General features: G+C 40.6%; 1 protein-coding gene across 3 annotated transcripts in view; it reads left to right on the forward strand.

Moving 5' to 3' along the window:
• Positions 1 to 15,490, forward strand: part of disc1 (DISC1 scaffold protein) — a 58,801-nt gene extending 43,311 nt beyond the window's left edge. The window contains exons 12-14 of one of the 3 annotated variants that reach the window (XR_005130276.1): positions 1,125 to 1,172; positions 4,910 to 4,954; positions 9,615 to 9,648. Coding sequence is in view for 2 of the 3 variants with exons in the window: in XM_017721370.2 (XP_017576859.1) it covers positions 4,910 to 4,954; positions 9,615 to 9,732; positions 14,792 to 14,979 (351 nt within the window). In the remaining variant the exon portion in view is untranslated. Of the gene's footprint in view, positions 1 to 1,124; positions 1,173 to 4,909; positions 4,955 to 8,530; positions 8,596 to 9,614; positions 9,733 to 14,791 lie in introns of those variants that run through there. The other 2 variants (XM_017721370.2, XM_017721371.2) reach the window with 2 other exon arrangements.
• The last annotated feature ends 1,654 nt before the right edge of the window (positions 15,491 to 17,144 follow it).

Raw genomic sequence — 17,144 nt, forward strand, 5'->3', positions numbered from 1 at the left:
TCAGATCTCCACACCAGAGAGATATAGAGTGAGCGACCCAACAAACTACAAATAAAAACGAGCTGCAAATACAGAAACACCTGCAACTTAACACATGCACCGTCACAACAGAGATGTTTCTGGAGGACAGTACCAGGTTTAGTCGGTGTGCCAGAGCAGGACAATCACTGAACTATGCTGGGCTCGGACCCTCAGTTCACTATCCTACTCTAAAGCAGCAATTCCAAACCCTGGTCCTGGCGAACCTCCTGTTCAAATGTATTCCCTCCTCCAACTAACCAGCTTATTAACAAACCTTACTGAATTAAAGTGGGTGTTCCAGAGCAGGAACACACTGAAACATGCAGATCTCTTTTTCATGTGCCAAATAACACAGCATCAACATTCTATGACAGAGTGTTAGTTTAGGGCAGATTGATGGTTCCTGTTGTAAGCTCAGGGGAACCATGACCTTCAGTCCAGCGCTTATCCCGTTTAAAACAACTAATGAAGCAGCTGTTTTTCTACTACTAAAGACATTGGTTCTTTATAGAACCATGAACACTCAAGGAACCGTTTGCATGCTTGAATGGTTCTTTGCATGGTAAAATGTTTCTTCGGATTGGCAAAGAATGTGTTGGTTCTATATACAATTTTTTGAAAAAGGGTTCTGCTGTTGTATCCAAGCTTTAACCCTTTTTGGTGCTGTATCGAACCATCTACGGTGCATTCTCCGTCAACCTAGAGAACCATGTCACCATGTTGTGTTGAGGTTTCTGTATTATTTTCCGTGAAATTTATGTTTTTGCTTTTGCTTAAAAGCATTTTTGACTGTAAATTAAACAAATAAAGTGGGCCTCTGACTTGCTACAGTACTGTAAACTACAAAGTGAATATAAATGAGCATTATTTTTGTCCACCTGCTCCAAGCTAAAACAGTGCATGCACATCAACGTCTTTTCAGATGAATGTTTTCATTCTTTCTAATGTTCTTCTGGCCTGTTTCCTTTGCTGACCTGCTCTTTCTCTGTCTGTCTCTCACTGATGCTTTTGTTTTAACCTTGATTGATTAATCTGTGTCTCTGTTTGCTGCCACATGCCCACGCCTCCTCTCTCTTTTTGCTGTCTCTCTTTGTTTCCTGAAGACTGGCAACTCCCCTAACCCTCCTCCACTCCCACCCTGAACAGAGAAGGTGAGACGGCGTGGTTTTGTTCATCTTCTTTCCGCCTACATCGCTGTCTTTGTTCATTTGCAGCGTAATCTGACTCTTTGTAAGTGTACAGTATGAGAATGCAGCTCACATCATCATCATTATTATTATCATCATAATTATCACCATCTGACGGGGGATAATTAACTGGCATCATTTACATTCAAATCCAGGAGAAACTAGATATAAATGTGTTCTACTGTGATTCTGCCCTGGCAGCTGCAGTCAGACAGTGTTTGTGCTGCTGTTGCAGGATTTTTTTCTGCTTTAAGTGAACGGCTCTGTGAAAAGACTTTTCCACGCAGATCAGACGTCAATAGTCAACCAAATCCGTTCAGTAAATAATTAATACATCCCCAAACTGTCTCTCAGCCACTCAAGGTCTTCGTTAAGGTGGAGCAGAGTTGTAGATGTGGTTTAGGACACAGTCTGACTCCCTGTGAGATAGAAACATGGACAAAACCTGTAGCTGAACTCCGCAGACACTTCAGACAGTCGGCTGCTGTGCTGAAATTTGACTCAACCTCATAAAAACTGAACATGAATATATAGTTGAAATGTCTGAAGGTTTTGGTATATCTTTCATTGCACATGTACTGTCAAATTAAAACTTCTACATCCTTAAGTAAAGCTGTTAACTTAAGAATCTAAATTAAATCAGTTTTTTTTGTGCAAAATAGTAAAATATATATGATAAATATAATATATAAATAAACTTGTCAGTGTTGCTTTCTAACACCAGGTAAAAACTGAAATTGGCTTCTTATTCAGTTAAATGGAGCAGCAACATTTCACTATTTAAGGTGGAATGGGAAATTTTAATAAGAAGTCGTTTGTATTTTATCCGCGTCAGACTCTGCTGAATATACAAGTTGTTCACACTTCACCATCAGCTGCTCTGCGGCTTGTTTGGAGGTGTCGTCTGATGGAACTGAGCTCCTCAGGCATTATGTTGAGGAAACCGAAGCACTCTGGTGTCCATGCTAGGCTAATGTTAACCCCAAAAGACTGGCCCTTCCTTTCTGTTTGCTCTCAGAAGCAGAATAAACAGTGGGAGATGATGGAGGGTCTGCTTTCGTTTTCATCTGCAACGTGGCAAACATCCCTGACTCAGACATTCGTTAGTGTGGTCTGTACTGTTTATACAGGATGTAACGGTCCGTGTATTTGTCAGTACAGGTGTTACAGTTCTGTGCATGCAGCCATACAGAGAATACACAATATGTGTGAAGACTGATAAACATAATGGAGAACCAGATTTCACAGCCACGAGTTCCACCCAGAAAAGCAGTAGCCATTAGCAGATTAGCAGAGTTGGAGGACGATCCAGCCTATCAGGGTTTCATACCTGCAGCCGCGGAAAAACTCCTGACCCGATCAGCTGAGAGGCGGAGTCTGAGGTGAACAGTGAGTGAGAGGTGAGGAAGTGGCTATCGAGGTCAGTAAAGAGAGGATTTAAAAACATAGGCTGGAATTAAAGGAGAGAAGCGAGTCTGATTCTCTACACAGCTGTAAGGGTCCAGCCTGCGCCGTGTGCTGCCAGCAGAGGGCAACGGCAGCAAGGTGTCCAGCCTGAACCGCCTACTGCCAGCAGAGGGTGATGGCAGCAAGGGGCCACAACTTAAGGAAACTCCAATTCCCAGAAGCCCTCAAGCTGATTAGGTTAATTCAACTCACCTACGGACTCCACTACTTACGGCTGCAGCAAACAGTAGCATTTGTCACACCGTTGTAGAGGGGTGAACAGTACGGTACTTAGTGTCGTAAAAGAAAAGAAAAGAGGGCTGAGAAAAGAAAGTGTTCCTCTGAACAGATTCGGCTCAGACGCTTACAGATTTTACTGCGTTTCTGCTCCTCTGAACGGATTCGGCTCCGACGCTTACAGACTTTACTGCGTTTACGTTATACTGAACAGATTCGGGTCCGACGCTTACAGACTTTACTGCGTTTACGTTATTCCGAACGAATTCGGCTCCGACGCTTACAGACTTTACTGTGTTTCTGCTCCTCTGAACAGATTCGGCTCCGACGCTTACAGACTTTACTGCGTTTACGTTATTCTGAAGGGATTCGGCTCCGATGCTTACAGACTTTACTGTGTTTCTGTTCCTCTGAACAGATTCGGCTCCGACGCTTACAGACTTTACTGCGTTTACGTTATTCTGAACGGATTCGGCTCCGACGCTTACAGACTTTACTGCGTTTACGTTATTCCGAACGGATTCGGCTCCGACGCTTACAGACTTTCATGCGTTTCCGCTCCTCTGAACGGATTCGGCTCTGACGCTTACAGACTTTAGTGCATTTCTGCTCCCACTACAGGCTGTAGCAGCTAAAGCTTCCTAAGGTGGGCACTACACGACTCCAGGTAGAATAAACTGTGACTTGATCCACTGTCTGTTCAGAATAAATGATAAGAAACTGAGCCTGATGCATTTGGGGATTTTATTGCTTTTCTGCATCATGCTGACCTTGTACTGAACTGTGACTCCTGCGTCTCGCTTCACCCCTGTTGTTTTTACTTTGCATTATCATGTACTATAATATTATTACTCAGTCAGCCAGTGCTCTATGAAAATAATTGCACAATCACATCATTTTAATATCTACATTTTGTTCATTTTAGATTTTGTTCTTTTCAGTTGTTGTAATTTTAACCATGTTGAGCTACTTAAGCTGTGGCCAGTAGGGGGAGCACAGCACCTCCTGCTCAACCCCAGACTCCATCTACAGGAACAAACTTCTGGCTTATTTAATGAATGAAAAGTGTTTTATTGACTCACTGTCAACATGTTTGCATGAGTTAGGGAGTGCTTCATGTAAATTATTATGCAAATGAGGGTTACTTAGGGTGTGTTATGTAAATGATGTGCAAATAAGGTATTGATTCTGAAGCTGATTGATCTACTGCGCCCAAATCACAGCTCGCTTCACTGTGGCAAGACGGTCTCCTGAGTAAGACTTTCACTCGCATCTGCGCAGCTTCGATGGATCAATGTCCGTGTCCTAAACCACATCTACACGTCTGATCCATCTTAACGAAAAGCTGGAGTTTGAACAGCTGAGAGAGGTTTTGGGTGACTATTGACTTCTAGTGTTAGAAATGTTAGCCTGGACGTTAGAAACTACAGAAGCTACATTTGGACACCATACTTGTCTTGGCTGATTAACCACATCTGGGTGAAGTGGAGAACCGTGTACACCTGATTTTTCATCTAACCATTCCTTGAACAGCTCCAATGATATCTAAAACAGTCACATCACAGAACCCACACTGCAGGCATTAGTTCGTCATTTTGCTTTTCATCTGTTAATGTATGCATAAATGCATGCATAAATGGTTCATCAGATTGATGGAGAATATTATGTATATGGTTCTATATAGAAGCTTTTTGAAAATGGTATCAAAAAGGGTTCTGCTATGGTTAAAATGTCAAGGTTGTATACAGTAGAAGAACCCTTTTTTGGTACTATATAGAACTGTTTTCCAAAAGGTTCTGTTTCAGTTCATATACAGCACATTCTCTACAATCTGGAGAACCGTTTCACCATGAAAGAGTTGTATAAAACTCATGGTTCTACATAGAACCATTGCCTTTACTAAAGAACCTGTGGAGATCCATCTTCAGTATAGTATAGATTTGAATCATTCACAAAGTTTATTATTATTTATTTGTATTTTTTCTGTTAAAATGAAAGAGGTTCTCTCTGATCTGCAGAAATTGGAAGAGTTCCTGTTCTGTTTGGAGGACGGTCATCCTGAGGTACGGCTTTATTATTCTCTTTATTATTGTCCTCCACTATTGCATTTTATTATGGGTTATACTGTCTGTTCTGTCCTCCCTCATAAATCTCACTGGAAGTGAATATTAAAAACAGCCACTGACCCGTACAATCAATAATGAGCTCTGATAGTGTAAACTACAGCCGATCAATACTATCCCTCTGTTTTGCATCACTGTCTTTACGGTGTGGCTGAAGGACCAACTCAAAACATTAGAAACATCCTCTGTTCATTTAATAATAATCAATAATATTGTGTTTGGCTGAGACTTGAAGGGGCCGGGGCACAAACTAACACAGGGTAAAATACATATTTAATGTAGCTAAATAAGATAAACAGAACATGCTGGTGGTCATCTTCTCATGTTCCCATGGCAACATCATCTCTGTATTTTGACAGATGTTTCTCTAGATTCACTCTGAAGATGGTTTTGCACCACAAAAGTTACTCACACTGTAAAAATTATGACTTAGCAAATGAAAACGTCCTAAATTCATTATAAAGACTGTAGTCTATCTGTTTCTCTGATACATTGTTACTTGCTCTTCAGTGGTTAGGACCCCCAGGGACCCTCACAGAGCAGGTACTGTTTGGGTGGTGGGTCATTCTCAGCACTGCAGTAACACTGACATGGTGGTCGTATGTTAGTGTGTTGCGCTGGTCTGAGTGGATCAGACACAGCATTGCTGCTGTAGCTTTTAAAAACCTCAGTGTCACTGCTGGACTGAGAATAGTCCACCAAACAAAAATATCCAGCCACCAGCATCCTGTGGGCAGCATCCTGTGACCACTGTTGAAGGATTACAGGATGACCAACACAAACTGTGCAGCAGCAGATGAGCTATCGTCTCTGACTTTACATCTACAAGGTGGACCGACAACGTAGGAGTGTCTAATAGAGTGAACAGTGAGTGGACACAGTGTTTAAAAACTTCAGCAGCATTACTGTGTTTGATCCACTTGCATCAGCACAACACACACTAACACACCACCACCACATCAGTGCTGAGAATGACCCACCCCCCAAATTTTACCTGCTCTGTGGGGGTCCATGAGGTTCCTAACCACTGAAGAACAGGGTAAAAGGGGACTAACAAAGTATCAGAGAAACAGATGGACTACAGTCTGTAACTGTAGAACTACAAAGTGCACCTATACAGTAACTGGAGCTGATCAAATGGACAATGAGCGCGGAAACAAGGAAGCGGTCAGAACGTTACGCCTCATATATAATATACATACACATTTTACTAATAATTTTATCTTATGAATGTGTCTTATTTCTTTGGCAGATTATTTGTTAAAACAGACAGAATCCCTCGACTTGTATCGGCCAGATTTTTTGTGGCTGTTCTTTCTCTGCCCACTGAGTGAAGGACAGTGAGCTAAACATCTAATTTAACTCTAATATTTCATTCAGTCACAGTCCAGGTTTAGCTACTACCGGTGACCTATTAGTAGAGGAATTTCACCTGTTTAATATTCTGCATTTTAAACACAAGATTTCCATTTGATTTGTCCATCATATTCTGATAGTATCAGACATGGACATGGTAAATCATGTGAGTCTCAACAGTCAGTCTTTAAAGTCAGCTAGATTTTCTCACTCTGGGGTAGGAGCACATTAATCAGAGCACATGACGCTGCAATTGTGGGGTTTGACACATGGGCTCTACGCTGTGGTCCTGAGGAGGATGGGTTCCCCTTCTGAGTCTTGGTTCCTCTCAGGATTCCTTCTGTTTGCTCTGAGGGAGCTTTTCTTGGCAACGCTCATCAGGACCCGGATGCTTTGTGACACCACCTGCTGTAAAAAGTGCCGTATAATTAACTTTGACTAAAGACTTCTTACATGTTTTAAAGACGGTGTGCGGGAACTTCTCTATGGGATCTATCTGCTCATGCCTCGTAGATGAAGATGTATTATTTTGTTTTTACTCCTAGCATGAAATTCTTACTTTGTGTCTGGAAATAAGTTGAATAATCTTAACACATCCTTACAGCAATCTCATAATGAGAAACATGATCTGTGGACCTGAGTTAAGTTGTTTTGATCAGTGGGTTTTACAGAATTCACTCCTGTATTATTTTAATCTCCTGTTGGTGTCTGTAATATTCCAGCGTTTAGAAGCAGATAAACAGCTCACAGTGAGAGCCAGACAGGCCAAACTACAGCGTCCACACGGGGTGGGGGGACTAAGACCCCCATGTAAAACAATTAGAACTACATATGCTGTGTAACAGGACATTTCTCTAAGTCTTTATGCACAGACTCAACAAAACGCACTCTAGATGCTGTAAATAAAATGTATTTCAGTCTTATTGAGCTGGTTCTGCAGGTCACATGATCTTCTCACTGATCATATTTATTTTAATTAATATATTTTACGTATTTATGCTGTGAAGCTCGTCTGGTTCAGGTGACAGTCAGAACTGCTGAGTTTTAGATTAAGAGACCCTTATTAGTCCCACAACGGGGAAATTTCACCTCCACATTTAACCCATCTGTGCAGTGAAGCACCACATACACACTAGTGAACACACACATGGAGCGGTGTGCAGCCATATCCGCAGCGCCTGGGGAGCAGCTGGGGTTTAGGTGTCCTTCTCAAGGACACTTCAGTCACACACTGTCGGCTCAGGGGATCGAACTGGAGACCTTCTGGTCACAGGGCTGGTTCCTGACTTTCACCCCACGACTGCTCCAAAGCTTTGCTTTTAGAACAAATGTCATTTCTAAGGTTTTCAGTTAGGGGGGCACCCAGAGTTCATTGTTTGTATTGATTTATCATATATAACTTATATTACTAAGGTTTTTGAGTTTAAAGAGATGTTTTACACCCTGTATAGAACCATTTCATACTTAAATTGTTCTCTGCATGGTGAAATGGTTCTTCAGATCGATGTTGTATTTGGTGCTGAATGAAACCATTTTGAAAATGGTTCTATATTGCACCAAAGGTTCTAATATTGTTACAAGCCTAACATCAAAGCAATAGCAGAACATTATTTGGTGCTACATAAAGCCATATACAACACAACTGAAGCATGCAAAGAACCATCTATGGTTCTATGTTCTAAATAGAACCATTTCATTTACTAAAGATCCCTTAAAGAACCATCTTTTTTCAACCTTCCTAGCCGGTCAGCTGCTGTTTCCGCAAATACTCAATACTCATAGTTATACTCAAAATGATATGTTCTAAATGTGGTACTTCAAATCATTCATTATTCCTCCAAACGTCTCAAATGATCTGCCAAACGGAATAAGACACTTTGAATCTCTTAAAACAAGTAAAAATGTCTGTAAATAAGTTGAATAATGTTACAGCATCTTTACAGCCATCTCACTGTGAGAAATATTAGCTGTTTTCATACCTGTTAGTGTGAGTGTTTAGTGAGTGTTTTGTGATTAAGTGAGCTGTATATCCTGTATTATATATTATAAATGCTGCATTTTGGGAAGAAGCTCTTCAATCATGAATCTTCCTTTAATAATAAGTGTTTTAATATTATTCAATCAATAACAGTGAGTCAGGCTATGCGCTTTGCTCCGCAGGTGTTCTGTGCTCCACTGGGGGGCAGTGTTGCGCTGAGCTGAGAGACTCACAGCTGCAGGGACTGTACAGCAGTGAAGGGAACAAATGGCTCCATCGCATTATTCTAAAATAAGCAGTTCCTCAGTGGAGGTGTCCACATTAGGGATAAGAGCGGCTGAGTGTTGAGCTGAAGGCGCTGCTCGGGAATAAGAGCGATTTCGATTCCTATAAAAGCTTTTATACGTCCAGCTTTATGTACATAATCACTGCCATCATGCAGTGAGATTATTATAGGGATTTGGGGAGCGGTGGTTGGATTAAAGAGCCGAGCTGACGAGTTCAGGTGAGCCAGGTAGCAGGAGAGTGACAACGGGAGAGAGTGTGCTCTCTGTCTCCTCTCTCTATACGTCTCTCTCTCTTCCTCTGTCTTTCTCTCTTTCTCCCTCAGTTCTCTCTCTTGCTCCCTCAGTTCTTTCTCTCTCTATCTCTCCCAGTTCTCTCTCTCTTTCTCTCTCCCTCAGTTCTCTCTCTGTGTGTCTCTCCCTCAGATCTCTCTCTCTCTCTCTCTCTTTCTCTCTCTCATGACTTTAATTGAATGATCCACATTGCTGCTGCCCACCTGCCTGCTATGCTGACACAAAGGAAATCAATGTGTCTGCCTCCCCCCACATACACCCCCCTATACCCTCCCTCCCGAATTTCACACCATTTAACTTCTTCGCAGCATCCACTGCTGCAGGAATGAGGAGCTAAACCAGAGAGAATGACTCTCATTAGTGCCTTCACTATAATAAGCTGCCAGACGCGCTGTTCTGTGTGTTGTGAGGGTCATTGTGACACATCACAACCAAAAGCAACAACACATGCAGGCCAATGCTCCACTCATAAACACAGAGTAAATATTCTTGGGACAGCATATACTTTCAGCACTTCGTAAACAAATAAGCAAGAAATCCTGCTTCCTGAGAAACTCCCTCACTGTCCAAACTGAAACGGCTCATTATCAGAGTTTTACTTCCTGTCCACTCCACTCCAGCTTTGACCTGAACATACTGATCTCAGTCCTAACCTGCTGCTGCTGTCGGTCTTTGTTTATGTTTGCAGGATCTGCACGGTGAGGCGGTGGAGCTGATCGAGCGCTGTGAGCTGATCAGTGAAAGGCTGCTGTCTTTAGAGGAGCAGCTACTGACTGCGCTGCAGAACAGCGACCAGGACCTCACTGATATCCTTTCTCTGCCCGTCTGTCTGAGTGTTTTTACTGAATTGTGTTCATGAGATTCTCTTACAGAACCTCAGATAAACATCGCTCAGCTTTACAGACTTTAATATACCTCTCTTTTTATTCACATTAAGGAAATGATTCTGCAGTAAATCACATGTCCACAGTTTTCCACTTCCCCCAGATCTGGTCCATCAGCCAAGAAATGGCTTACTTCTTTAGCACTGGAGCTACAAGGCTAATGATGCTAATACTGGAAGTCAATAGTCACCCAAATCTCACTGAACTTTATATTGTCCTTACATTAAATAAAAAAGTAGCAACTGCACATTTTATAGGTTAATTAAAAATATGGGCAATAACATCCCAAAAAACGTAACGATGCTTTTAAAATGTTGGTTTTGAGAGTTTCTTAGTAAAGCCGTTTTTTTATAGAACCATGAAAACTTAAAGAACCATCTGCATGCTTAAAATGGTTCTCCGCAGTTCTTTGAATGTTTCAAAAATGGTTTTTCTGCTGCATTTAAGCTTGACATTGTAACAAAAGAACCCTTTTTGGTTCTATAATGAACTACATATGGCACCTTCTCCATCAACTGGAAGAACCATTTCATCATTCAGTGAATGATGGGGGGGGGGGGCTGCCAATTATTATTAGTGGTGGATTATACTGTCACTGCAGTGACATGGTAATGTCTAATCCCGTCTGCCGGTCTGTCTTCGTCTGCCAGGAAACATTACACTGACTCTCTTTGTCAAACAACACATCAGAATTTATTTACCACACTGATCTGATCTGATTACTGGACACAAAAATATAATTTTGTCCAGAAAATTTACAGAACCGTAACAAAAAAATCAGAGACCAACTTCATTTATTTAATTACCAGACAAAACCGCCCTTAAGTACAAGTTATATATTTTTCAGGAGATGTTTGTCAGAAGATTAGATGGTATATAATCCGCTTGTATAAGGAAGGAGAACAATAAAGAGTTTCCGAAACCGGTTAAAGAAGATGAGGCCTAACAATCACCTGGAAGAGCTAGTCGACCCCAAAACTGCCCCCATCAGATAAACAGCACTGAAAGCTTTGATCTTTGAGACAGAGGAGAAAATCTAGCTGCTTCAGGCCTGAAAACATCCACAAGTGTTTCTGTCCACCCTTCCACTGTAAGAAGAACACTCAACGTCATGGGTCTGAAAGGATGTGTAGCCGATCAAGAAGAACCTCACTGAGAAAAGGAGACCAACACATCAAACAAAGAAGCTGAGCGATGGACTGACCACCCCAGACCTCGACACCACTGAATGGGTTTGATTACTTCAGAAAATCATCAACCAGCTTCTAAGACTGAGCTTCGGAGACGTGTCTGCAGATTCTTTGAGGAACTGAAAGTGTGTCTCCTCAGAAGAACTGAAGCTGGATTTAAGGGAGAGAGAGACTCACTGACTGAGAGGAGAGTGAGCTGCTCTGTAATTTTCTGTTGTATGTGTTTTCTGATGCTGAAAAATCAATAACTTGTACTTAAAGGCCATTTGGACTGGAAATTAAATAAACATGTGCGAAACTTTAAATTTGGAAAAGGAGAAACAAACAAGCGCTTAGAACCATGACAAGAGTCAGCTACAGTTCTCGACTCCTAATATTTATGTAGATCTTTTATAGGTTCTATGACAGAGTGTTAGTTTAGTGTTTAGCTCAGAGGGATGGGTCTTATTGTAAACTCAGAGGAACCATGATCTTTTATCTAGATCAGTGAGTGTTAAAGAAATGGTTATTCTGTTTACGGAACTCATAAAGCAGCTTTTGTACCCCGCTCTTTAAAAAAAAGGTTCTTTGGCCACACATGCTTTTTTAAGACATGCATGCTTAACTGGTTCTCTGCATGGTGAAAGGTTTTCTTCAGATTGATGGAAAATGTCTTGTATATGGTTCTATATAGAACCTTTTTTAAAAACGTTTTATATAATGACAATGGGTCTGCTATTGTTACAAGCTTGACAATACAATACAATGACAATAGTAGCAGAACCATTTGGTTCTTCATCTGAAGAACGATTTCACCATGCAAAGTGAAATAACCCATTCTTTTTGTGTGGCTTCAAAGTGCATTACACACTTAAAAAAGATGTTCTACATAGAACTATGAATACTCAAAGAACCTTTTTGCATGATGAAATGGTTCTTCAGATTTATGAAGAGCTGTTGGTGGTTTTGTAGAACCTTATTTAAAAGGGTTGATATAGTACCAATAAAGGTTCTACAAGCCTGATATTCTCCATTGAAGAACCATTTTGCCAAAAGGTTCTTTGGGTTTTCATGGTTCTACATATTTACTAAAGAATCCTTGGAAGAACTTTTTTTTTTTTATTAAAGAGTATGTGGTTTTGAAACGATAAGCATGTTAATGTAGTTATTGCTGCAGCTTATAAATCACTTTGCCCGTCATTATTTTGGGTATTTTCTGGGTAAGTTCTGCTGCTGAAGTGGACGCTGGTGTTCTCTCATTTCCTCGCCCTCCAAAGGCTATTAAAGTAACGGAACAGTGTTTAAGGTGGCGCTGGGGATCCCCTGAGGGGGGGGGGATTATGAGGCAAAGAGGATGAGAGTTTAGACACATTCAGTGACAGAACTAAAGGACTAACAGACTAAAGGCTCTTACTGCAAGGACCCTGCTGTTTCAGTTGAGGTCTGTTAGAACAGAGATCAGCCAAGCTGGCCTGTATCTTCACAGACATCTTCTGTTTCCTTGGTTCTGCTGGCAGTGAAGCTAAGGAAGCCGCTGCAGGCTGGAGGAGTAAGAATCTTGTTTAGCGCAGAGGTTGAGCAGACAGACCGACAGATAATAGGGATTCCTGCCAAGAAACTTCATTACGTTTGTCCGATCAGCCAGAGGGGATCTCACTGATCCCTCTCCATAATTCATGATGCACATTTGAACGCCTGGTTAATTATGAATGAGGACAATCTGGGTCCATTTGGAGAGCAAAACGAGCTGCATCAGTCCCATCTGCCACGAGAGGTGTACCTTTAATCTGCTACTGAAGCCTGAGACTCTTTCCCCTTGCTTGGTTCTCTAGGCGGGTTAAACAGTCTGAAAGTGATGAGTGAAGTCCGCTCTGTTCCCCAGAGACAGCGCGAGGTATTTAGGCCACAGTGCTCTGTCTGAAGTGGACTCCTCAGGGTGAACCGTTCAGTCATGAGAAGAATTACTGATCGAAGAATGAGCGTAAGGAGCTGGAGACAGTGGAGGACTCCCTCGTGCAGGGCATTTTTGGACGATCTGCTATGAAATTACAGCCCTTCTTAAAAATAAAAAGTATGAGAAATGCATATTATTATAATAATAATAAGTAATAATAATCATTATCATCATTTTATTTATATAACACTTCATGTTGATGGCAGCTCAAAGTACTTTATAGTCAGGTGATAAAACAAGAAATCATTAGTATTTATTATTTAGTATTAATTAGTATTACATTTTAATTAAATGCTAGTTTAAAGAGCTGCATTTACAGGTGTTTTTTAAAAGTGAGCTCTGAGGTCGACTGTCTGATAAAAGCTGAACTGAGCTCCACAGTTTAGAAGCAGAAGAACTGAAAGAGCCTCTCCACGTTTTCTGTGTTTTACCGAAGGTGTTTGAAGGTCAGAATCTAAAATCATAAACAAAGACATGTTCAGGAGCTTAAGGTCATTTAGAGCTTTAAAGACCAACAGCAGAGCTTTAAACTCTATCCTGAGCGTTTCAGGTAGCCAGTGCAGCTCTTTTAAAGTGGGACTGATCTGATCTCTCTGAGTTTTCTGTTAGGATGCTGATGCGTTTTGTTCGAGTTGTAAAGGATGTATGGTTTTCTTAGGATGTTCAGTAAGAAGACCATTACAGTAATCAACTCTGCTGTAACAAATACATAAAGATAGATAAGAAGTGATGAGTAAATGATTTATGTTATTTAGGTTCATTCACAAATGAATGCCTGCAACACTTTCCAGAAAAGTTTCCATTTAAGGCTAAAAACATTGTGAAATGTTCAAAACACCCTGAACAAGTGCTGCACTCATGTTTGGGTATTAAAAGAGCATCGTAGAAAGGCCGGGTACTGACTGAGGAGGGGTCGAGGCTTCGAATAATCCAACGTCTCCCACTGTATGTAGTAAAGTCTTAACTTGGATTTGTGGATGCAGCAGCAGTTTGTCAAAGTATTCCTGCACAATTTAACAATAATGTTACATAACAAACAATGTTCTTCATTCATAATCCATTCTCAAGATGAAATCTCTTCTTAAACCCACTAACGCAGTTCTGATGAAGACTCTGACTCACCGATATTCTCCTATCTGGGTTTGTTCTTGGGTAAGAACAGAATCTGCACACACTCAAGAGCACAGAGGTGAGAACCGACACGACATGAATCTGACGTAGACTTAGGATCTTTCACAAGAGCACATTTAAGAACAAATTTAGGAGGACATTGGAGAACAAGGACAATTGATTTGAGGTATTTCATCTCTACAACACATAATTTCAACAAAAGATTCAGAGGAAGATTAAAAACATTGTGAAACGGTCAGAAACATTTTAATAGGTGATGCACTCATGTTTGGGTATAAATATACCATCCTAGAAAGCACTGCACTGACTGTGGATTGGTTGAAGTGGGCTCAGGAATACTTTGACAAAACCATTACCAATAAACACCGTCTGTCGCTGCATCCGCAGACGCAGGTTAAGACTGCGCTCTGCTCAGTGGAAGTCACATATTAACAACACCCAGAAACGCCACCGACTTCTCTGGGCTCAAGCTCGTCTGAAATGGATTGATGCTCAGTGGAAATGATTTATAAAAGTGTTAATTTCTTAATGGGGTTACAGTTTGTTACACATCAAATAATATGTGCTGCTTTCAGTTTGATGCAGGTCAAACAGTGGTTAGTAATCACCTTTCTGATTTCATCAGCAAGCGTTTTAAACGGTGTCATTTACTGACACAGAGTGGTTCTTTTTTCTTGCAGTAATGAATGAATTTGCATGGTTTTGCTCCTTAACTCCTCATGTGCACTGTCCTTGGAGAAGGAGGTGCAGGAGGTGAAGGCCACTCTCCAGGATATGCTGGCCCAGCTAAAGAAGAGTTCGTTTGATGAAGAGGAGGAGGAGCAGGAGGACAAAGAGCAGTTTCATGATGTGGAGGATGGAGAGACATTAGAAGTAGAGGAGGATAATTACTTCAGTGACAGCTGGGAGATTTGAAGGAGCAGCGTATTGGGTGACACTCTTTACTTCAGGGTTCATCAGGCTACATTAGCCTGTCATGCCCATTGACTTAATCCTTTATGAACAATAATAAAGGCTTATTCTTATAGACGTCGGCCATGAAGGCTGCTGTGGTGAGCTCTGATGTCAATCTCACACGACACCTGTACAGGTGACTGATTTTAGTCTGACTGGGTCGTCATGACACCTTTTGGTGAAATGACCATCTGACCCTGTAGTTTAGTGTACATGAACCCTCAAAGAACCCAGCATGATTGCAGGGTTCTTTACATCATGAAATTGTTCTTCAGACTGACAGAGAATGTCATGTAGATGGTTCTACATAGAACCTTTTTGAAAAGGGTTCTATATAGCACCAAAAGTGGTTCTTCTATTACAGTGTCAACCTTGTAACAATATGAAAACCTTATTGGGTTCTATGTAGAACCATTTTCAAAAAAGTGTCCATTACATATTCATGCACATTCTCCATCAATCTGAAGAAACCTTTCATGATGCAAAGAACCCTGCAATCATACTGGGTTCTTTCAGTGTTCATGGTTTCATATAAAACCAGTTTTATACTTTATTTAAGAACCCTTGAAGCACTATCTTTTTTTTAAAAAAATGTACGTAGAAGGAAAAACAACAACGGAAAACGAGACTTTAGCTAAAAGGAACTGTCGGCTGGAGGCTTCCATCCGTAGGTGATGACGCTAACGTTGCTCAAAAATACAACAGCACAGAGTAATGTGATAAAACAGGAAATCAGTTGGTTTATGCATAACAGAATCAGTCCCTCTTAGAAGCTGTTATCAGCACTACGTCACTGTAACAGACACTGAATTACAGAAGGCTATCTCAGGGGTTCCCAGCCTTTAGCAACTCACGGGAAGATTTAACACCCGCTATAAACAGTGTTATACAAATACATACAAATAGAATTGAACTGAATGTAGCCTGCTGAATTTCACTTGACTGTGTAATCATAATCAAAATCAAAATTACACATAAAAATACAAGCATATCTAGCCAGCTGTGTTGGTTACACTGCATTTTGCCAGTAGAATCAGAGCGCGACTTAAACATTCAGCTAATTTTGATGGTTTACTTTTGCAAATCATTATCACAGAAATCACTTTTGTCACATTTAAAGTAGTTGGTTTATTTACATGGCTTTATTGTAATTAAGGTTTGCAATTCAAATGAACAAAATAAAGAAATTAATATAGAAATAAAGAATGAAAAAAAGAAAGAACTAGAAAAAACTGTCAACAGCCCCCTTGCAGTGCCGCCACAGGCCACTGAGGGCAAACACTAGTCTCTGTGATTTCAACCCAGAAAGTGTCATGACAACCTAATCAGTAGGGCTAGGCAGTATTGACAATGTATATCATTATGGTGATAAGTTATGATAAATTATGTCACAATGCAATATGAACATGTCCTGTGTATCGTCAGTGCTTGTAGACTCTGACTCTGCATGTTTCATTAGAGAGTAAAATTAGTCGGTTTAACTGGATTTAGTGATAAATACTGAATATAAATGATATAAATATAACATATAATACAATATAAATGTGTTCACAGTTTTAGATAGTATTTTTTAGTGTAGCACTACTGGCTCTTTTTTCATCTGAAATAATAAGCATGTGGCTTATCATGCATCGTAAAAATTTCTGGAGTTATCACGATATAACATTTTGCTTTACTAATCAACCTGACATGGACATGATCTCAACTTGACATCAGAGTTGGCCAATGCAACCTTTATGACAAACGATGTATTAGATAAGCCATTATAAATGATTATGTAAGTTTATGTCTTTCATCATGCAGAGCTTATGCAGGTGATATACAGCCTTATGAACACTGACCTACAGTAAAGTATTGGTTACCTTTTAATGCTAAGGATGCTAATAATGAATCAAAGTGAGTTGGGAAAGTCTTAATTATCAGTCTCTGTTCACGTCCACTACATTAGCAGGTACCGTATATTGTTGTAACCGTGTGCCCCAGTGTTATAAACCCTTTAAACCCCCTTATCCAGTACATGTATGTTCAGATTGTGTTTTTGTCTACACAAAACAAAAGCACAGTGTCCTACACTCAGTCTCGGTCTGATCGGAATTGTGCCTGCACGTCTTTTTAAGCACACGGTG

This window comes from Pygocentrus nattereri, chromosome 5 (genome assembly GCF_015220715.1).
Source record: "Pygocentrus nattereri isolate fPygNat1 chromosome 5, fPygNat1.pri, whole genome shotgun sequence".
Classification (NCBI taxonomy): domain Eukaryota; kingdom Metazoa; phylum Chordata; class Actinopteri; order Characiformes; family Serrasalmidae; genus Pygocentrus; species Pygocentrus nattereri.